The sequence below is a fragment of the Lithobates pipiens genome, unplaced genomic scaffold (assembly GCF_037356315.1).
Source record: "Lithobates pipiens isolate NorthernLeopardFrog02 unplaced genomic scaffold, aLitPip1_a1.2 Scaffold_13, whole genome shotgun sequence".
Lineage (NCBI taxonomy): Eukaryota > Metazoa > Chordata > Amphibia > Anura > Ranidae > Lithobates > Lithobates pipiens.
The window spans coordinates 41466149-41489510 of NW_027507718.1; the positions used below are offsets into that span (position 1 = coordinate 41466149).

Genomic DNA, 23362 nt, shown 5'->3' on the forward strand with positions numbered 1-23362 from the left:
GGGGATGTGTATTTATTTTATACAGTACTGTAATCTGTAAGATTACAGTACTGTGTGTGGTTTGTGTACACACAAATCCATCAAGTCCAACCTATATGTGTGATTATATGTCAGTATGTAGCACTCTGAGCTCACACTAAATTGGAATTGATTGCTCAGAACCTAAATATAACATCAACATAATAGAAAAAAAATATATATAATACTCCTTAATACATTTTTTCTATGTTACATAAAAACAAGTTTTCCATCTTCAAGCTGTTACTTGGATTTTTTTTTTTTTTAGTTCAACAACATCTATCTTCATCTAAAATGAACCCATGGTGGTTTTTATTTTTTGCCATAACCCACTGTTAGAGCAAATGTACACTACTCTGCTACAATATAACAGTCAGCTCTACCTTGCAACCCACAACCATTTTAGCCATACCTTCTCTGATTCATATAGAACAGGGGTCAATTTATTGTCCATCAAACTTTAGGAGGGAAAATTGTGGTAAGCGGGTGTGGAAATATTCTTGGCATCAGTAGGAGTAAACATCATCACATTTGGTATCATAGGGTGGAATAATGCCCCATTACTGGTGTCAGTGAGGGAAATGGTGCCCTATTGTTGATATCAGTTGACAGATTAGTGTTTCGTACTTTCGTACCAGTGGGAGGAATAGTGTAAGAAGGGCTGGATGAAGGCAAGCAAAGGGCTGTATCCAGTAGACATGTGCGATTTGTTTCGTACGAATCTCAAATTCGTACGAATTTCTCTAAATTCGTACGTTCGGGAGGATCCGAAATACGAATTGCCATGCATCCGAATTTTGTACGAAATACGAACTTTTGTTTACGAATCCCCAGGAGGAAGTCAGCACAGGACAGGGATGGTGGGAGCCCCTCCTCTAACAAAAATTCGTATTTCGGATAGGAAATTCTTCAATGGAATTTCGTATTTCGGATAAAAACCAAACTTCCATCAGCATCGACTGTCACATTGAGGTATATTTTTGCCTTTAAATTCATCGTAACGAACGTTCGTACAAGTTAACAAACCTAACGACAATTCGTATTCCGTACGAATTGAAATTGAATTTTGGACATGAAATACGAAGTACAAATTAATTTTAATATGAACTGTAACGGAACATAACGAAACAAATTTATTGACGGTGCCCATGTCTAGTATCCAGCTCCCAAGCCACAGTTTGGAGACCACTGATATAGAATTTTTAAAAAATTAGTTCATAAAACACATGACAGATGGCTTAAATATAGATGCTCAAGTGTACTTAGCCTTATAGCTCTTACATTTCTGTTTCAGAAATCAACAATGAAAGACAGCATGAATGGGTATCTGCAGTTGTTATTATAACGTTACTAATAGTATCAATTCCCATTCTGATCTTTTTATACGGTAAGATAATCATGATTTTTTTTTTCCCATATTTTTTTATTGAAAAAAAAGGCAACCATAAAAGCAAAAGAATGGTGACCATGGTATTTGTTATATTTAATATTTACTTCTGAATTTTATTTATACAGTTTCAATGGACAAATTTTTTGAGAATACGAGACAGTAGCCATACATTTGCCTTTTAAAATTGTGTTAGAATGAGATACACTATATTACCAAAAGTATTGGGATGCCTGCCTTTACACGTACATGAACTTTACTTGCATCCCAGTCTTAGTCCGTAGGTTTCAATATTGAGTTGGCCTACCTTTTGCAGCTATAACAGTTTCAACTCTTCTGGGAAGGCTGTCTACAAAGTTTAGGAGTGTGTCTATGGGAATGTTTGACCATTTTTCCAGAAGCACAATTGTGAGATCAGGCACTGATGGTGGACAAGAAGGCCCTGTACACATGACCAGTTTTCCCGTCTGAAAAAACTCTGAAGGTTTTTCTGACAGAATTCCGCAGAAACTGTCTTGCGTACACACGATCACACCAAAGTCCGTCCGTCAAGAACGTGGTGATGTACAACACATACGACGAGACTAGAAAAAGGAATTTCAATAGCCAGTAGCCAATAGCTTCCATCTCATACTTGCTTCAGAGCATGCTTTGTTTTTGGTCCGTCGGAACAGCATACAGACGAGCGGTTTTCCCGATCGGAATTGGTTCAATTGGTAAATATTTAGAACATGTTCTATTTCTAGGTCCCTCAGAATTTGACGTAATAAGTCCGATGGGGCATGCACACAATCAGAATATACGATGAAAAGCTCCCATCTGACTTTTTCTGTCAGACATTCTGCTCGTGTGTATGTGGCATAATTCATCCCAAAGGTGTTCCATCGGGTTGAGGTCAGGACTCTATGCAGGCCAGTCAAGTTCCTCCATCCCAAACTCGCTCATCCATGTCTTTATGGACCTTGCTTTGTGCACTGTTGCACAGTCATGTTGGAACAGCAAGGGGCCATCCCCAAACTGTTCCCACAAAGTTGGGAGCATGAAATTGTCCAAAATGTCTTTTTATGCTGATGCCTTAAGATTTTCCTTCACTGGAACTAATAACCCCTCCTCCACCAAATGATTTGGACCAGTGCACAACCAAGGTCCATAAAGACATGGATGAGCGAGTTTGGGGTAGAGCAATGTGACTGGCCTGCACAGAGTCCTGACCTCAACCTGATAAAACATCTTTGGGTTGAATTAGAGTGGAGGCTGTGAGCCAGGCCTTCTCATTCACCATCAGTGCCTGGCGTCACAAATGCGCATTTGAAAGAATGGTCAAACATTTTCCATAGACACACTCCTAAACCTTGTGGACAGCCTTCCCAGAAGGGAAGCTGTTATAGCTGCAAAAGGGTGGGCCAACTCAATGATGAACCCTACAGACTAAGACTGGGATGCCATTAAAGTTCACGTGCGTGTAAAGGCAGGTGTCCTAAAACTTCTGGTAATATAGTGTATATCATTCTTCTAGACTCAGTTAACATTTGACTGTGCTGCAGCAGAAGAAAATATACTTCCTCATCAGCTGTGGGGATTTTCCAACAACTTATAAAATCTCAGAGAATGAAAACAAGCTCTTCTTTTGTACAGTGTTGCAATGTCATGTTTTATATTACAAAGGGGTGTATTTATCATTCAACAAGAAATGCACCCAATGTTTGGCCCAACATTCACCCATTTTTAAAAATTCATTCTATTCAGTGGTTTTTACCTGTTTTCAAACAAAATTTGTCTGCCGAAAATTGCATCAAATAAGATTCGGTCAAGTTAAAAATGTACCAAACAGGATTCACCTAACATCTGTTCTTTAATGGCAGTTTGCTTCACTGTCCCTTTTATCTTCATTTTTTATATTGTACAGTATTCAAACTGTGTATTTTATAGTTATTGGAGCTGTGGAGTTCTGAACAAGGGTATTAACACAAACTGAGCACGTTCACAATCAATTATTTTGTTTTCTTTTACTGTAAAAAAAAAAGAAAAAAAAAAACATTAGAGCTATTTGGACTAATATAAAATATATGGGCAGTGATGTCATGACATGCAATAATTGCCCATATTTGGACTATTATTAAAAATATAGGCAGTGACGTCATGGGGAACCCTTTCATCAGAACTTTCTTGGCACTTAAAATAATAGCTAGGTTGAGAATTTTTACAGTGCTCAATTTAGGTTATAGCAGAAGATGGGGGGGTCTACCTTTTCTTTGGACCTTCCAGTACTGAAGGGGGTGCTGTAGGGCACCTTTAGATATTGCTGGTTCCTTCTCAGGAGCCTGTTAACATGAGAACTCAATGGGCTCTCCTCCAATGATCAGACTTGTCCTGACACCCCCCCCCCCCACCCCTGCACAGCAATTCACTGACAAGCTCAGTGTGCTGTTGCTTCTCCTCCCCCCAGCTCTAACGCAGTCGGGAACAGACGGAATGTGATCACTTATAAAAAAAAGGGGAATACAGGTATTTATAATTTTTTTTTTTTTTTTAGATTCATACAAAAATGTTTTGCCTTTCCAATCATTTTAAAGTTATTTAACAAGATTTGTCCAAAACATCCCTACAAGCATTTGCCCAAATGTGAAAAATAGCAGCTATTGTACTGTAAGAGTTGCTCTGGCAATATTCGACCTAACACGATTTATCCAACAAATGTCATATAATACCCAGGGCAACTACTGCCAGAACGTGCTGGCTAAATCCTGTTGAATCTTACAATTTACATATATTTTCACTGAGCAAATTTATCTAGCATGTCTTTAAAAAAAAATACCCAAAATCTTATTTGAAGAAAAAGCAGGTAACAAAGAATAATACTGGTTATTGTTAATATTGTCATCCCTACTTTACCTAACAATTACAATTGCTAAATTGCTGTAAATTGCTGTTTAAAGTGCCACGTGAGTTAAGAAATTAGGTTTAGGGTGGGACATAGTGCTCGTATGTATGAGTCCAGTCTGCCCTATGTATGAAGCTATGTACATATTTTCACTTGAAATAGTGCACCTTGGCTGTACTAGCTGACCCCTTAGTGATGTAATCGTATTCCAGATAATTTTATTATAAATTTACAGCATAAGTTATCACAAAGTAAACCTTTTGTAAAAATACTTATGTATTGTCACCCCCACAGGGGCCACTGGTTTTAACTGGTTCTCCTCCAAACAGTACAGAGGCCACCAGCCACCTAAGCAACAGTCCATTCACTCCAGCTCCAATAAACAGGGGTTGCCTTTATGTGACTGAGTGCTGGTAAAACTTGTAACAGGAGAGGGATTAAAACATGGTATACCCCTAAAATGGTTAGTACTTAGCAATTGGAGGACAGGAACTGTGAATATTGCATGATGCAAATCTCTTTGGCATCTGGTAACTGGTAACTATTGGTATCCAGTGTGATCTCAGGAACACCGCACAATACAGGAGGGCACTCTTCTCTAAGCTCACAGTCCAGAACACTGCTGAGGATGGTGAATGGCCAGTGTCTGAGACCCTATGAAAGCTGTTTCAGTCCTCTGGCACTTACAGCCATGGCCAAAAGTTTTGAGAATGACATAAATAATAATTATCACAAAGTCTGCTGGTTTTGTTTTTATGATGCCAATTTGTATATACTCCAGAATGTTATGAAGAGTGATCAGATGAATTGAAATTAATTGCGAAGTCCCGTTTTGCCATGAAAAATCCCCAAATAATCCCCAAAAAATTCAACTGCATTTCAGCCCTGGCACAAAGGACCAGCTGACATCATGTCAGTTATTCTCTCATTAACACAGGTGTCAGTGTTGAAGAGGACAAGGCTGGAAATCACTCTGTAATGCTGATTGAGTTCTAACAAACTGGAAACTTTAAAAGGAGGGTGGTGCTTGAAATCGTCGTTCTTCCTTTGTTAACAATGGTTACCTGCAAGCAAACACACATAGTCATCATTGCTTTGCACAAAAAGGGATAAACAGGCAAGGATATTGCTGCTATGAAGATTGTACCTAAATCAACCATTTATTGGATCATCAAAAGCTTCAAGGAGAGAGGTTCAATTGTAAATAAGGCTTCAGGACACACAAGGAAGTCCAGCAAGCACCAGGACTGTCTCCTACAGTTGATTCAGCTGTGGGATTGGGGCACCACCAGTGCAGAGCTTGCTCAGGAATGGAAGCAGGGAGGCGTGAGTGCATCTGCATGCACAATTAGGCGAAGACTCTTTGAGAATAGCCTGGTGTCAAGAAGGGCAGCAAACAAGTCACTTCTCTCCAGGGAAAACATCAGGGACAAACTGATATTCTGAAAAGGTACAGGGATTGGACTGTTGAGGACTGGGGTAAAGTTATTTTCTCTGATGAATCCCCTTTCCGATTGTTTGGGGCATCTGGAAAAACCCTTTTACGGAGAAGGAAAGATGAGCGCTACCATAATTTCTGTCATGCCAACAGTAAAGCATCTCAAGGCCATTCATGTGTGGGGTTGCTTCTCAGCCAAGCGAGTGGATTCACTCACAAGTTTGCCTAAGAACACTACCATGAATAAAGAATGATACAAAAACATCCTCCGAGAGCAACTTCTCGCAACCATCCAAGAATAGTTTGGTGGCAAACAATGTGATTTCTAGCTTGATGGAGCACCTTGCCATAAGGCAAAAATGATAACTGAGTGGCTTGGGGAACAAAACGTCAAAATTTTGGGTCCCTGGCCAAGAAACTCCTCAGACTTTAATCCCATTGAGTACTTGTGGTCAATCCTCAAGAGGCAGGTGAACAAAAAAAACACAAATTCTGACAAACTCCAAGCACTGATTATGCAAGAATGGGCTGCCATCAGTCAGGATGTGGTCCAGAAGTTGATTGACAGCATACCAGGGCAAATTCCAGCTTTCTCTGGATACAATACAGTGAGTTAGACAGTCCATCTCTAGACCAGATCCCATCCGTAAAGTCCAGCAGTCAGTTCCAGATCCTAGTTCTGCCACTGCTGAGACTTCACAGAACAGCAACACAATCACAAACTGTCCCAGTTGCACACCTCCCAGGGATAGGGTAGGGCCTGATCAATATTCAGGCTGGTTATTTGAATTCTCCCTCCCTAAGAGGCAGGGGGAAGCAAAAACTAAATTTACCTAGCATTCTTCACTAGGAGGGTGCTATATTTAGAAGGTATATATTCTACGAATAATGGTACTAATATATGTAAATTTATATATACTGTATATATATATTGTGTATAATCTATCATTTTTATACCATCTTAGGCCACCACAAAGGTCATCATAAAAAGAGAATTACAGAATACAACATCATACAATTAGGTGAGACTCTCAGTATAGACAACTCTGCATCAGCTACAAGCAAATATTCTGGATACAGTTCTGAGCATGATGTTATTGGTAAGTAATGAATAATGAATAATAAAGGGTCAGGGCATCAACCAAACATGTTAAGGAATCTTGCATTGTTAAAGTTTCACATTAAGCATGATTAAAAACGATGCTTCCAGCCAAATGGGATTTTTTTTTCATACACGCTCCCTAGGGCGGTGATCAGCCCCCACCCCCCTACCCCCTTGCCATTTAATTGGCAATCCCTTACCTATTAGCCTAGAGAATTACCATTAGTTTTTTTTGAAATATTCGGCTCCCATTGACTTCAATGGGTTTTGGAATCAGCACCCAAATTTTAGTTTAGTGTTCTGTGAACCTGTCCCAAACCGAACATAGTTATGATAGGCTCATCCCTACTATGCAGCTATTAAAGCAGAACTTCAGGCAAGCATCTAATTACGCAGATGAAACAGCTCTTTTAACAGCCAAAGAATTAGCATTTCTCTCTAACTGGTCCTGAGATTTATTAAACCCTACTAGACAGAAGAAACCAGTTTCACTGTTACAGTTAAATTGGAATGAAATTTGCATTGTGGTAGGTGGGTTTTACCCTTAGGGCACTTTCACACTGACAGCGCGGATTACTGTCACTTTTCTGCCGCTAGCGAGGCACTTTTAACCCCCACCATCAAATTTGCTACTTGCAGGACTTTTTTTAATGTCCTGCCAGTGCAGCACCCCAGTGTGATTGCAGATGAGGCATTTTTCAGGCTCTTTACAGGTGCTATTTTTAGCGCTAAAGCGCCAGAAAAACACCTCCAGTGTGAAAGGGGTCCTAATGTCAAGTGTGCATGACATATTTGCATATTATGGCAACTGGCAAGCTTACCTGCCAAAAGGGACCTTTCTAGGCAAGTAGAATTTTGAAACCCAACATTGGTTTCTATTTCCTTGAAATAACCTCACTTGTACAAAAATAGAGATTGTATTGTATTTTTTTATGAAAGTATAGATTTGATAAACAGTTGCACAAATATTGTGTAAAATTAAAATTTATATTTGAAAAAAAAATTATATTTGAAAAAAATGCTACTACTATTTCTGTTTTATGCAGGACCTCTGCTTTAATGGTTTTAAGTAATTTTCTAGCCATAAATGCAGATTTTAACATATTTGATAACCATTAAAAAAAAAACAAAAAAAAAAAAACAACAAAAAAAAAAAGGGTTAAAGCCATTCAGTCACAAAACAGGTATACAAAACCTTGTTGGCTTCTTTAATTTTCTTTTCACATCCTCAGAGGGACCGAAAAAGTTGGCCCAGTATTTTCTCTCCCTTCTGCCCTACCAGTAAGGATGAGCTCAGGCGTGTTCACAACCTGCATGTGTAGAGCCCACCAGGAAGTCGGCACTGCACAGTGCTAATCACAGGCAGTGAGACATTTTCCTGAACTGCGGCTGCAGAGATTGAGAAATATCTCACTGCCACTACCGCTGTGCAGTGCCGACTTCCTGGCGGGCTCTGCATGTGCGGGTTGCAAACAAGCCTGAGCTCATCCTTACCTACCAGTAAAACCCTTGTCTTAAACAATAATGTTATGAAAGGTCAACTTACCCTTTAAGTAATTTGATCTAACTGGCATCAAATACAAAGTGGCTCTGTTTACAATAAATACGATGGCCATCAACAAATATTACTTATCAAACTTATTTAATTATTATCACATTTTTCTCTGTGGTCCAATTCTGGTTTAAGCTATTTACATTCCCAGCTACACAAGAAACTATAGGAACCCCCTCCCCTGTTTAGGGAGTGATTTTTTTCCAATATTCATTATACCAACATAACAAGTTATACAGTTGTGCTCATAAGTTTACATACCCTGGCAGAATTTATGATTTCTTGGCCATTTTTCAGAGAATATGAATGATAACACAAAAACTTTTCTTTCACTCATAGTTAGTGTTTGGCTGAAGCCATTTATTATCAATCAACTGTATTTACTCTTTTAAAATCATAATCACAACAGAAACTACCCAAATGACCCTGATCAAAAGTTTATATACCCTGGTGATTTTGGCCTGATAACATGCACACAAGTTGACACAAAGGAGTTTGAATGGCTATAAAAGATAACCATCCTCACCTGTGATCTGTTTGCTTGTAATTAGTGTGTGTGTGTGTGTGTGTATATAAAAGGTCAATGCATGTTTGGACTCCTGACAGACCACTGCATCTTTCATCCAGTGCTGGACTGACATTTCTGGATTCTGAGTCATGTGGAAAGCAAAAGAATTGTCAAAGGATCTGCGGGAAAGGGGAATTGAGCTGTATAAAAAGGAAAAGGAATATAAAAAGATATCCAAGGAATTGAAAATGCCAATCAGCAGTGTTCAAACTCCAATCAAGGAGTGGAAAATGAGGGGTTATGTTGAAACCAGGTAGACCAACTAAAATTTCAGCCACAACTGCCAGGAAAATTGTTTGGAATGCTAAGAAAAACCCACAAATAACTTCAGGTAAAACACAGGACACTCTGAAAACATGGTGTGGCTGTTTTGAGATGCACAATAAGGAGGCATTTGAAGAAAGATGGGCTGTATGGTGATTTTCCAGAAGAAAGCCATTACTATGCAAATGCCACAAAGTATCCCGCTTACAATAGGCCAGGCAGCATAGAGACAAATCTCAAGCCTTCTGGCACAAAGTCATTTGGAGTGATAAGACCAAAATTGAGCTTTTTGGCCACAACCAAAAACACTACAGTTTGAGAGGAGTCAATAAGACCTATCATGAAAGGTGCACCATTGCTACTGTGAAACATGGAGGTGGATTGTTGATGTTGTGGGAATGTGTGAGCTACAAAGGCACAGGAAATTTGGTCAAAATTTATGGCAAGATGAATGCAGTATGTTATCAAAATATACTGGAGGAACATTTGCATTCATCATCCAGGAAGCTGCACATGGGATATACTTGGACATTCCAACATGACCAAAACACAAGGCCAATTCGACCTGTCATTGGCTACAGCAGAATAAAGTGAAGGTTCTGGAGTGGCCATCTCAGCCTCCTGACCTCTATATCATTGAGCCATTTTGGGGAGATCTCAAACATGCAGTTCATGCAAGACAGCCCAGAATTTACAAGAACTGGAGGCTTTTTGCCAAGAGGAATGGGCAGCTTTACCATCTGAGAAGATAAAGAGCCTCATCCACAAATACCACAAAAGACTTCAAGCTGTCATTGATGTTAAAGTGGACAATACACCGTATTAAGAACTGGGGTATGTACATTTTTGATCAGGTTTATTTTGGTAAGTTCTGTTGTGATTATGATATAAAAAGAGTAAACACAGTTGATTGATAATAAATGGCTTCAGCCGAACACTAACCATGAGTGAAAGAAAAGGTTTTGTGTTATTCATATTCTCTGAAAAATGGCCAGGAAATCATAGATTCTGCCAGGGTATGTAAACATATGAGCACAACTGTACATTTCCCGCCAAAGAAAATTCTAATTGCTTTTGGTGCCAGATCTCCTGGATCTGGAGAATGCCTGACATAAAAATGAATTATTATTCCTAGGATCTTATTCCATTTTATTTCCTTCCCAATACAGATCACTAAATTTAATCTCAGTGCATTACAGATGAATGAATATGTAGGGTATAGATCATAATTGTTATATCTGGTGAGTTGAAAGATCTGGGTTTCAAACTCTCTGGATATACTGTCTTTCTGCACAGCCATCCTTTAACATTTTGTGATAGCTACTTGTCCAAAATGTGGATACAGCCAGTACTTTCATAATTCTACTTTGGAGCAATGTACATTTTCACCCTTCTCTTATCAGTAACAAGATCATATGCCGTCCACTTTTTCGCAATTAATTAAATTCCGCAGTGGGAAACCTCAACTGCAGCTTTTTTTACAATTCAAATGTGTCACTGTTTACAATAACAATTCCTTTAGCTGACGGGGACTTCCAGAGCTTTTGTAAAAAGGTAGAATGTTTGCAATAAACTGTAATACTTATGACACACCCCTGGCACACCTCCTCAAAAGGAGAATTATACAAAAAAAGATTAGTTAAATTCACAAGCATTATTATTACTTTATATCAACCTTTGAAATTTACAAACGTGGCAATTTAGAAATTGGATGAAAGGTTTAGCACTGGGAAACACTTTTTGAAAGATAACAAGTGCATTTTATATACAACTATATAGATCAGACCAAAATGAGGAACAAATGAGGAGAAAAAATGGACCCAAACCAAGGACAGTCCCTCAAAATCAGGGACATTTGGGAGCTATGCATATTATATCTAATGGCAGTTTTTTGGACGGGGCAATTTAAAGACAAATCACCTGAAACGACACCGTTTCACTAGCTTAATTACCCTACGCTTACAAAATTCACAAAGATTTTACTGAGCTTTGCTCTGTTTGGAGAACAGTCAGATACTTTGCCTTCCTTGCATTTTCTTTTTCTATTTTCTTTCTCTGTCTACCTCCTTTACCACCATCCTTTTTTTTTTCTTTGCAGCTCTTTCTTCTTCTGCTCCTCTTTGCAGAAAAGAGGTAGCTGCATATTTAAGGGATCAAACCATCTATGTCTGGACAAAAACATATTCCATGCATCTCCCCAATACACCTCTCCAATACATGCACATTTCCCTATGTTTTGCTTATTTTAAATTGCTGCAAGTACAGAAATATACTAATGAAACTCCCAGAAACCCAATGAGTTCCCAACTTCCTATAGTGAGCAGACAATTCTGCTTTCTCAAATGGTATCATCAGCCCTGCTCAGTTCATCACTGTGAACTACATAACAACTACCTCACATGTCATGGAAATAAGGTGAGGGGTAGATGTTTGTATTCCTGTGTCCTAGAGTGACAAATCTGCTCCTCTATAGATACAGTTCAGCGAATTAGCATTGTTATCTACTGTAGGGCAGAAAGTATATTATTGACAGGGTCGCCAGGTGAAAAGAAACAAAAACTGAAGCCTAAGGACTGGTAAGCTGGAATATTTTACCTTTTTGTTTTAAAGTGGTTGTAAAGGCTTCCGTTTTTTTTAACTTAATGCATTCTCTGCATTAAGGTAAAAAAAAAACTTTTATGTCCAGCTCCCCCTAGTTCCCCCCCCCCCCCCAAATACTTACCTAAGCCCGATCTCGAACCAGCGCTGCGCCCAAGATCAGTGGCGCTGCTCTTTCTCTCCTTCCTCACTGGACTCAGAGAGTAGCAGGAGCCATTGGTTCTTGTTGCAAATTCAGTGATGAGGTAGCAGGGGGCTGCGCCGAGCTGCACTGCATGTGTCAATAGACACACACAGCAGAGCTCAGGATAGAGCCCATATGGGTGACACCATAGGAAGCTGCTTCCTATGGTGGTACGTGGAGAAGGGGAGGAGCCCATGGCACCTGCGGGGGAACCAAGAAGGGGAGGAATGGGGCCGCTCTGTGCAAAACGATTGCACAGAGCAGGTAAGTATAACATATTTGTTTAAAAAAAAAACCTTTACACTCACTTTAAGTTTATAAACACTTTACAGACAGAAATGCCCATAACGCAACCTTGTCATGTCTATGCTATGTCAATATTATTGGCTTGAATATGTATTCATTCATCATACTATTTGATAATAACATGATCAATAAAGAATCTACAAATAATGTAACCATATATTGTATCAATAGTAGGATGAATTACAGCATTGCAACCTTATAATTGCAAAATAATAATATAATCCTAAATAAATAATTTAAAAAAGTTGCCATATATTGTCTTGTTTCAATACTATTATTTTCAATAATAATGTCACAATACTTGAATAAATATTGAATACTACTTTAATGTGCAATAAGGAAATGTATTTAATGAAAACAATATACATTTAATTGAATACTGTTTAATCAGTAGGCTGCAAACTGTTACAGGTTTTGTAACACTCAACATTTATTTTTCAGATGTTGGGAATACATTTCACAAAAACTCCAGCTGAAAACTCCTTAAATATGGCAAAAGTTAAAGCATAAAAAAGAAGTTAACATTTGCATCTAAGCACTTTATTATACCATAATGGTTACTTGAAAGATTTTTTTTTTTCTCTGGCAGGTCCAGAACATGGAAAACATATTTTTATTTGTTTGTGTATGATCATGATTTACATTTAATGTCTTTGCACAGTATAGATCAGACGTCTCCAAACTGCGTCCCAAGGGCCAGATGGGGCCTTTTGTTAGCCTTTATCTGGCCCTTTATTTTCCCACTGACATGAACAACGGAATACTATTTCTTCTATGGATACCAACAAGGGGGCACTATTTTTCCACTGATACTAACAAGGGGGCCCTTTTGCTTCCACTGATACCAATGATGGGACACTATACCTCCTACTAATAGGGGCAGTACTCTTCCTCCATATTTATTTTCACTGATGCCGGGCCCCAGACATTTTCTGCCCCCCGCTGGCCACAATCTGGCCCTACTAAAAGCTGAAGGACAATAAACTGGCCCTTTGTTTTATAAGGTTTGGAGACCTCTGGTATAGACGAGTGAGAGTTAACTTACAAGGTATTGGCAGCCTCAACTGTAACCAAAATTTTTTGGCTGTAAGACCAACTATACCAAGAATAAATGAATACATGTATGATCAATATCATATTCTGTAGAATTAAACAGTTTACAAAAGAAACACATTTTTTCCATGAGCACCAAACATATTATTTTTGAAAAAAGACTTCGTTTTGTATACTGTGTAAAGTACTTAATCAACATGCTTATCTAAATAAAACTATTTTTCTAGAAATGCCACTTTTCATGGTGTTGTTTCATTCATGCTGTTCATATACTGTATATGGCCTTACCTATTTGGCATTCTGAAGGCATGTATTCCGTTTTTTTTAATATTTACGTTAAATGATTTATGAAATGTTTTCTAGCAATATTTTGAATTCATCTCTCCAAAAAGGCATATGCCTAAGCATAAGGACAATTAAACAAGAACCACAATCATTTTGATCTGTGACAAGATCCACCTTTAAACTCAAATTGATTGGAGTCCCCCTAAACTACAGTGTTTGGTGTACTCCCTGTTTAAAAGTTTATTCTACTTAATAACGATATCAATACCTATATTATGGGTGTCTCTATGGTCATAAATTAAACCTATATAGGAAAGTGATGGTTTGGCGACATTGTAAGGAAAGGTTTGTAAATGCAGGGGTTTTCAAATTGGGCCCATTTTCACCACAGCCCCCGCTTGTTTTTTTTTAAAAGTGGAGCTAACTAAACCCCTGCATCATTAACTATTTGAAATCCTTATGCTACTACCATTCTACCATGCTACCATATGTGTTTGTTTAAATTTTTTTTAAAAACTTTTAAAATTCAGCTGCATTCTGGTTTCTGGCCTGGGCCAAATTTGTATCATACATCCCAGGAGTCTTCAGGAAGGGCGAATGGGCTTTTTAACTAAGAATACCCTTCTGCCTGCATGCCTGAATTAATGGCAGATGGATTACAGAATGTAAATAAGTAAATGTTACATGAATTATCTGCCCTTACTAAGGCTGGCCACAGCTAGATATGCTAGGGGGTTGTTTTTTTTAAATGATTTCTCCAAAAAATTATGTAATGAGACATGAATGGACATAAACAGATGGATAATTTTGCTTTTAAATTTTAAATATGAATTAAATATATTTTTGCATGGTTTACAACCTTAATAACAATGTTTTACTTTATGGGGCTCAGATACAGTTTAGTTCTTTTTTAACTGCTAGACTAAATATACTCCCAAATTTAAATTCTATTAAGCTGTTTCAATAGAAATGTCTAGAAATTATCATATTCCAGTGATTGCTCTTATTATATGATCATCGTTTAGTTAGAATTTAACAAAATATCCCTAATATTTAATCCCCGGAAATAATGTACTCCTACCTCTCCATGTACTTGAGCTAGGTGGGACCTGTAGTTTATCGCAATGTTATTTTACAATAATTTTTACTTTCTGATTTCTCTTTTGTAATTGGTTGTTGATACTTATGAGCTCATAGCTTTACATATATGGTTGCTATATTAGATAGAGCCTAATTGCTAGGCCAAATATGTTTTGATTTAGCTGTACTTTGGTTAGTATGATATGGCCTTTGATCACCGGGGAGGTAGCATCCTCTTTTTGACATTTACCGTTATTTATGCTTTTGTATAATACACAATACTTTGCAATTATTGGAGAAGAATTGAACAAAATAGGAAAAAATATGACTGAAAATTCCAGTTTATTTTGAAAACAATTTAAAAATTGATGCATGTTTGGTCAGTATTAGTTTTCACTGACTGCTAATAATACTAGTATGCAACCTTTCACAGTTGGATTCATACATGCATTATTATGCACATTGCCACAACATATGAAGATGTTCGTTATGCATGTTGGATATTGGGCAGTAAACCTTCCGCTTTTCTGCTGGCATCTCTCAGTCTCTACAGATAACACTGTAATTCTAAAAGGCTTCTGTATCATTTTCTCTAAGTTACTGTATTATAGAGATGTCATAACTGTTGGAAACAAGTGCTAACATAACTATAAAGAAAAGTCTATGGTTGTCCTAATCAAATGACTTGAAGTATAAATCATAAGAAAAACATTGTTTCTACTGAACTATGCATTTCTTACTTTTAGCAATTATTACCACAGATTTTGAATATCAAAAAAGTTTTCAAGCGCATGACCCAACCTTCTGGTAACTATTCATGCTTGACAAAACACTTGTGCAGGTATGCTGTGTAATAGCGTGACTGTAAAAGCCGATAGTATGACTTTGAAATAAACAAATCTGTAAGCCAAGACTTTAAAGCGTTTGTTACCCTAAAAAAAAAAATGTATACTGCACAGTGCTTGTGCTGTGTAATTTGGCCCACTGTAATGCCTAAAATACCGGCTGATCCTGCCTGGTTCTGCCCTTCCCCCTGTAAACTGACCATGATGTATCGTGGTTGCTGAGCCCTGACACTGTGGTCACGTGCCTCCATCATCTGCAGCTCCCCTGTCCTCCTCTGTTGTCTCTGCCCCTCCCTCCCTGCCTGCCTGTCTGCTCTGTGTCAAATGCCCACCTCCTCCCATCCTGCTGCTGAAATAACTGTCCATCCATCCCACCCACTGTCCATCCATCCCACTCACTCACTCATTGTCCATCCATCCCACTCACTCACTCATTGTCCATCCATCCCACTCACTCACTGTCCATCCATGCCACTCACTGTCCATCCATGCTACTCACTGTCCATCCATCCCACTCACTGTCCATCCATCCCACTCACTATCCATCCATCCCACTCACTATCCATCCATTCCACTCACTATCCATCCATTCCACTCACTCACTGTCCATCCATCCCACTCACTCACTCACTGTCCATCCATCCCACTCACTCACTCACTGTCCATCCATCCCACTCACTCACTGTCCATCCATCCCACTCACTCACTGTCCATCCATCCCATTCATTATCCATCTATCCCACTCACTCACTGTCCATCCATCCCACTCACTCACTGTCCATCCATCCCACTCACTCACTGTCCATCCATCCCACTCACTCAATCACTGTCCATCCATCCATCCATCTCACTCACTCACTGTCCATCCATCCATCCCACTCACTGTCCATCCATCCCTCCCACTCACTGTCCATCCATCCATCCCTCCCACTCACTGTCCATCCATCCATCCCACTCACTGTCCATCCATCCATCCCACTCACTCAGTGTCCATCTATCCATCCCACTCAGTGTCCATTCATCCATCCCGCTCAGTGTCCATTCATCCATCCCACTCAGTGTCCATCCATCCATCCCACTCAGTGTCCATCCATCCATCCCGCTCAGTGTCCATCCATCCATCCCACTCAGTGTCCATCCATCCATCTATCCCGCTCAGTGTCCATCCATCCATCCCCTCCCACCAAGTATCCATCCATCCATCCCTCCCTCCAGTATCTATTTATCTATCCATCCATCCCTCCCACCCAGTGTCTATCCATCCATCCATCCCTCCCTCCCATCCAGTATCTATCCATCCACCCATCCCTCCCTCCCACCCAGTATCTATCCATCCACCCTTCCATCCCCCCACCCAGTGTCTATCTATCCACGTGTCCATTTATCTAATTTCTCTGTCTATTTATCCAACTGTATCTGTAGGCCCTATTGAGGACGAGTGAGTGACCAGCGGGGGGGTCGTAGGGGTGGGGGTCCTAACTGGTTCGGGCATTCTTTGCACCCCCCCCCCCAAAAAAAATGGATCACCAGCCACCACTGCTATCCATAGAATGGGAGATCCTGCTTCTCTGAACCATGGGAGCCATATATGGGAGAACTAAAAGTCTCCACCTATGACACAGGTGGACACTAATGGGAGGCACTGATGAGGGAGTGGGGTGCTCCTGCCCAAAAGGATTTGGTCAGAATCCATACAATAGACAAACAAGATATTTGGGGGGCACACCCTAAAAGATGCATTAAAGAGAGAGCCAGCTGGTCACGTGAGTGCCGAGCGGTGCTCTGAAATCAGATATAATCTGCATTTTCTTTTATTAAACACAGAGACAGGAGCACATATCATAATCAAGCACACAGTATTATATGAAGTTAAATGAGAACTTCTGCTTTAAGTGTTGGTGACCCTCTGACATGCCACATTTGACATGTCATTTTTTTGGGGCAGGAGTGGGTACCCTGTTTTTACCGGCACCCAGCTCCCACTTCCTCCCCTGGTGCCGCGGCGCTGGAAGGAAGATCAACTCTCCCCCTCCCTCCATGCAGTCTTCTGGGACGTTACAGGTCCCAGAAGATTCCCCGGCCATCCACAGCACGTGCATGCGCAATGCATGTCCGGCTGTAAAGCCACAGCCGCGGGCCCACAGTTAGAATGCCAGCACCACAAAGAGGAGGGGGAGAGGATCGGGGAGCTTTATGCGCCTGCATCGCTGGACCGTGGGAGAGGTAAGTGTCTGATTATTAAAAGTCAGCAGCTACACTTTTTGTAGCTGCTGACTTTTAAATGGGTGGAACTCTGCTCTAATACTGTTGCTATTTTTTGCATGTTTGCCTAAATCCTATATAGGCCCTGTGCAACTTGTTTTATACTATGGTATAACTATATCCATTATAGCACATACAGCTGCTATGGGGCCTAGGAGCAAGGAGGACCTGTTTACTACTGTATACAAGGAGTTTATCAAGGCAAAAAAAAAACATATTCAGTACATTTCTCCAAAACATTTACCTTTCCCCTTGTTTTAAAAAGTCTTCAAATACAGAAAAATACCTGTTGATATACCAGGAATCCAGAGAGCTTTTCCTGTATGAACTGAACAAAAACAGTGCTTTTGCTGCATTAAAATACCAACCAGTGTTTTCATGTTGTAAGCGTTGCCTGCTGGAGTACAGAGCATATAAAGTATTTAAAAAATAAGTACACCCCTCACATTTTTGTAAATATTTTATTATATCTTTTCATGAGACAACACTGAAGAAATGACACTTTGCTACAATGTAAAGTATTGGGTGCACAGCTTGTATAACAATGTAAATCAGCTGTCCCCTCAAAATAACTCAACACACAGCCATTAATGTCTAAACCGCTGTCAACAAAAGTGAGTACTGCAGTATACAGTATATTTCTTTCCTAAGAAAGCTATGTCACTGCTTTAATTTTCAAGAACCTGCATACACTATGTGTAAGTAAAGGACTCTTGAGAGATGTATTTCTGGGGGCCATGGCTATGTCAGTAGAAACTGAGCTCCCAACGACTGACCGTACAAGACATTGGGTGATGGTGTGGGAGGAAGTAATAAAATCTCTCTCTGTTATAGGAACAAAATAAAATAAACATTTTACTTTAAGACATGCTTTAGAGTAGAGTAGGGAGTTTGGGGGGTAAATTTGGATAATGCATCGATTTACACTTTAAAACCATTGTTGCCAATACAGGAAGCAGCGAGAACTGTGTTAACCAGTTCGTCTCAAGAGCAATTTTTTTTTTAGTTTTTTGCATATATGTAAAAATCTTATTTTTGGCATCAGCTTGTGATTAAGGGTTCACTCTTTGGACGTAAATAGTATGTCCAAAGAGCTCAGTTGGTTAAAAAGAAAGCAGTTTTGCCAGGCACACATTTACATGATGTGGCAGTTTTATTTTATTTTATTTACAGGTACTTATATAGCGCCAACAATTTACACACAGTGTATATTCACATCAGTCCCTGCCCTCAAGAAACTTACATTCAAAGCCCTTGTACACACGGTCGGAGAATCTGTCGGAATGTGTCCTATCGGACCATGTTGTCGGATAATCCGACTGTGTGTGGTATGCATCGGACTGATTCCGTCGGAATATCCGTCGGACCCAATTTTCCAACTTGTTGGAAATATTTCCTGACAAACTGGTCCGATCGGACATACTCCGATCATGTGTAGAGAATTTTGATCGGACCAAGTGCCACGCATGCTCAAATCAAATTCCTACATCAAAGCTATCGGCTACTAGCCTGAATGTAGTCCCATCGTAACAAAATTACATCATCACGTTCTGAAAGATCAGATTTTTCGACAACTTTGTCCAACCGTGTGTATGCAACAGTTTTGTGACAAGATCTGACGAACAAAATCCGACGGACAAAATCCGACGGATTTGGTTGCCGAAATCTCCGACCGTGTGTACAGGGGCCAAGTCACATTGAAGTATGGGAGGAAACCCACACAGACACAGGGGGAACATGCAAACTCCAGGCAGGTAGTGTCATGGTTGGGATTCAAACCAAAGACCCTAGTGCTACTTGAGGGAAGTGCTGACCACTTAACTACTGTCCTGTCATCAACTTAGATGTGCAACTTACTTGCAAGCCAGCTTTTTGATATTTTTAAAGAGATTATTGACACAGAATAGTGGAATCACTGGGGTAATTGGAGGTAAAGCTGAATTTAAACTCATAATATTTAAATTGGATATCAATGCATTTGCAAGGTGAAAGCACATTATACCTAGAAAGTTGGGTATGCGACCAACTGGCAGATTTAAAAAATAAGTAAAGACCTTTTTTTGGAGATGCTCAACAAAGTCTCTGCCATAGGCTTGTCAGTTAAACTTAAGAAATATTGAGAGTTTAGAAGAACTACCATACAGTACCAGATTCTTTCAGCCGACACGGCGATACTGTATGACTTTCCAGGCTCCTCCAGGGACACGAGCTTGGCGCTCGGTCCTCTACCAGAAAAGTCCTCCCCTGGATCCTCCAGTTTTCTCTGCTTCTTCCCGCAGGCAAGACAGCACAGGACCACCCCTGGATCAGTAGGCCCAAAGACATTTCTGGGCCTACCCTCTCAGTTGCACAACCTCGGGCCAGCCAGCCCCAAGGCGCAGAACCATGCGGCACCGACCCCAGGCCAGGAGGGCCATGAGGTCGGGATAGCGGACCCCCCAAAAGAACCCCCAAAAAATGGCGTTGGTACCTTAAATACCTTCTCCCAGAATGCACAGCAGGGAAACGACTCCCACCGAGCTATTTCCGAGCAAGGGGTAGTATTCAATACATCCAGCCTGCTGCATTTCCACACTTACTTCCGGTGACAGTGACACCTATGGTCAAGTGGAAACCAGTGCAACCCATCTGGACTGGCACAGAAGCCATACATTTAGGGAAAATTAGCCTGAGCCAAACTAGAGCTTCAAACTAAATTTGAAAAAATAATAGCGTCTGCCCATCAGGAGCAGGGCACTACATATTTATATATATATATGTGCAATCACACATTCACCGATCTGTAGAATATCTCTCCCTATCATAAAAACATTTATCAATACATATAGTGCATAAACCTGGGGAGATAATTCAAAACATAAAATCCTCCATAGTCCCCTGATCCACTGAGAACCAATGCAAGTGAGACTTTAAACAGCAATGAAGATAAAGATATGGGCTTGATTAGTGTTATATTTTGTAGGCTTGAAAAAATCATGTCCAAAGAAATTCAAGCTTATTGGGATTCCAGCTCTCTCTCTCCGAGTACCTGTCTAAAAAACAGATACCACAGGGATTGATAGCGAAAAAATTCCCAACATTTAAACTATTTCATGAATCCTTGAAACAACTATGGGTGCCCTTAAACCATTACAAAGTGTTGCACAGTTTGCTGATTTTGATCCATGTCTCAAAAATTAAATCGTTTGGAAAAGGAGATCATATGTTGAAAAAAAGTAAAAAATGTTACGAGACAAAATAGACTATGATACCAACAATGTGTATGTATGGAAGCGGAGGTGCCACTGGAGTGGGACATCCCAGCTGGCTGGCGGTACTGCTAAACAGGTCAGTTATTCAGATACAGATCCTGAATTTTGGGATGATATTGTGGCTGCATCGAACTCTGACCAGTCACCACCCTGTTCAGCTATTAGGGGTGCACATGCCGGACCTAGCTCCTCTACAACAGCAAAAAACACGGTCAAGAAACACAAATCCCACAGGAGTGATCAAACCTGAGATATAAAAGGACATGCCATGGCTGTAGAAGGGGGAGGTATGGAAGAACAGAAACAATATTCATCCTGCAGGCACCCATGCAAGCCATAACTAAATATTCAAATGTTTTGAATTTTTCCAAGAGGATCCTTGTGAACAGTGAAAAGTCGCTATTGTCTAAAGGTTTAAATTTTTGTCCTCAGAGACATTTAAATTTATTATATACAATTTTGGACGTGAATACATTTATTAGAAATGTAACCATTAAGAAACATTATAATTTTTCAGCAGGAGAAGTGGGTAGAGTCATCTGTACCTGTAACCACTGGTGTTGTTTTGGAGGATATGGATTTTTCATTTAGGGAACATTGTGCTTTAAGGGATCTTGAGGATTTATCTAGTGAAAATCCCCCCCACTGTATAGGTGGTTGGTGCTAATGCTGTCAAATCGATTATTTTTAAAACAAAAAACTGATTTTTATCCTGTAAATTCCCGTACTCCTGAGATGAATACATTCAGAGAGCGGTAGAACGGGAATTGACGGCTCTGGCATCACAGGTTATGGCGGGGGACAGCGTATGGCATGATAATGTGACTAAGGATGAAAGAGTATCTCCAAAAAATATAGAGGAAGCTGACACCATTGTTATTCGTAACTCAGATAAGGGAGGACTTATAGTTGTAATGGATATAGAATCTTATAGAGGAGAAGCGATCTGACAATTATCTAACACCCATACATATATCCAACTTAGAGGGGATCCAGCTAAACAGTTTAGATCAGTTCTGTCAGGACTTATTAATAGAGAGGATAAAGTAGGTATATTGAACCAAAAGGAAGCTATTAAAATAATACCATAAAACCCTGTTTTCCCTACATTTTACCATCTCCCTAAAACCCATAAGGGACTAGATCCCCTGTTAGGGCGACCCATTATATCAGGCATCAATTCCCTCAATGAAAAAAAAGGGCAATTGGTTCAGCAAATCCCTGGATATCTAAAAGACACAAAGCCTCTTATTGAGGTCATAGAGGATTTTCAATGGAGAAATGAGTACTCAGTCACATGTGATGTTGTGAGTTTATATTCATCAATTCCTCATGACCTTGTTGTTTTGTCTGTGTCTTTTTTCTTAGAGACATTCACGGATCTACCAATTGAACAGAGAGATTTTATTTTGGAAGCCCGGAAATGTCTTCTGTCCCATAATTATTTCTCTTTTGATGGTGTGTTCTACCTCCAAAGGTGCGGGGCTGCGATGGGGGCCAAATTTTCGCCCTCGTTAGCCAACCTGTACATGGGTTGGTGGGAGCATGCCCACATCTTTGGAGGAGAGAACCCCTTTAGGTCTTCCATCAAGTTATATTTAAGATTCATAGATGAACTCCTGTTTATTATGGAGGATGGGACATCTAGACTCATTCCCTTTTTGGAGTACCTTAATTGTAACAATAATAATCTCACCTTTACTGGTGAAGCTCATAATGATGAAATTGGTTTTCTAGATGTACTCCTCAAGGGAACTAACATGAGAATAAACACGACTCTATATAGAAAGCCTCTGTCAGGGAATTCCCTTTTGTTAGCCCAATCTGGACATCTCAGGCATATGATTAAGGGTATACCTGTGGGACAGTTCATACGAGTGAAGAATTTGTAGGGATGACCTGGAATTCGAAGGCGAGGCAGCATCCCTATTCAAACGGTTCTTGGAGAGAGGATATCCAAGGTGGATGATTGATCAGGCTCTGACTAATGCCAGAAATAAAAACCGTGGAGATCTTATTAGCAGAAAGATGCAGGGTAGGGATCGTCATTCAGATAGAATGGCTCTTTCTACTCCATATAGCAATGAATTTAAAGAAATCAGAGATTTAATTAATAAACATCTTCCTTTTCTATATGCAGGTGAAGCCTGTGCCAACATTTCACGGGGGGGGGGGGTTTACATAGTGTTCTGCAGAGCCTCTACTTTGAGTCGTACCTTTTTCCCTAGTTTCTTTAATAAAAAGACTACTAAGTTGGCTACATGGCTGAATTTTAAGGGAAACTTCAA

General features: G+C 39.8%; 1 protein-coding gene across 4 annotated transcripts in view; it reads left to right on the forward strand.

The window, feature by feature from the left end:
* LOC143974052 (programmed cell death 1 ligand 2-like) overlaps nt 1-23362 on the forward strand; it is a 60285-nt gene that overhangs the window by 32432 nt on the left and 4491 nt on the right. The window contains exons 5-7 of one of the 4 annotated variants that reach the window (XM_077475043.1): nt 1313-1405; nt 6690-6824; nt 12740-14540. In XM_077475043.1, coding sequence (XP_077331169.1) covers nt 1313-1405; nt 6690-6824; nt 12740-12774 — 263 coding nt within the window. In that variant the 3' untranslated portion in view covers nt 12775-14540. The other 3 variants (XM_077475041.1, XM_077475040.1, XM_077475042.1) reach the window with 3 other exon arrangements.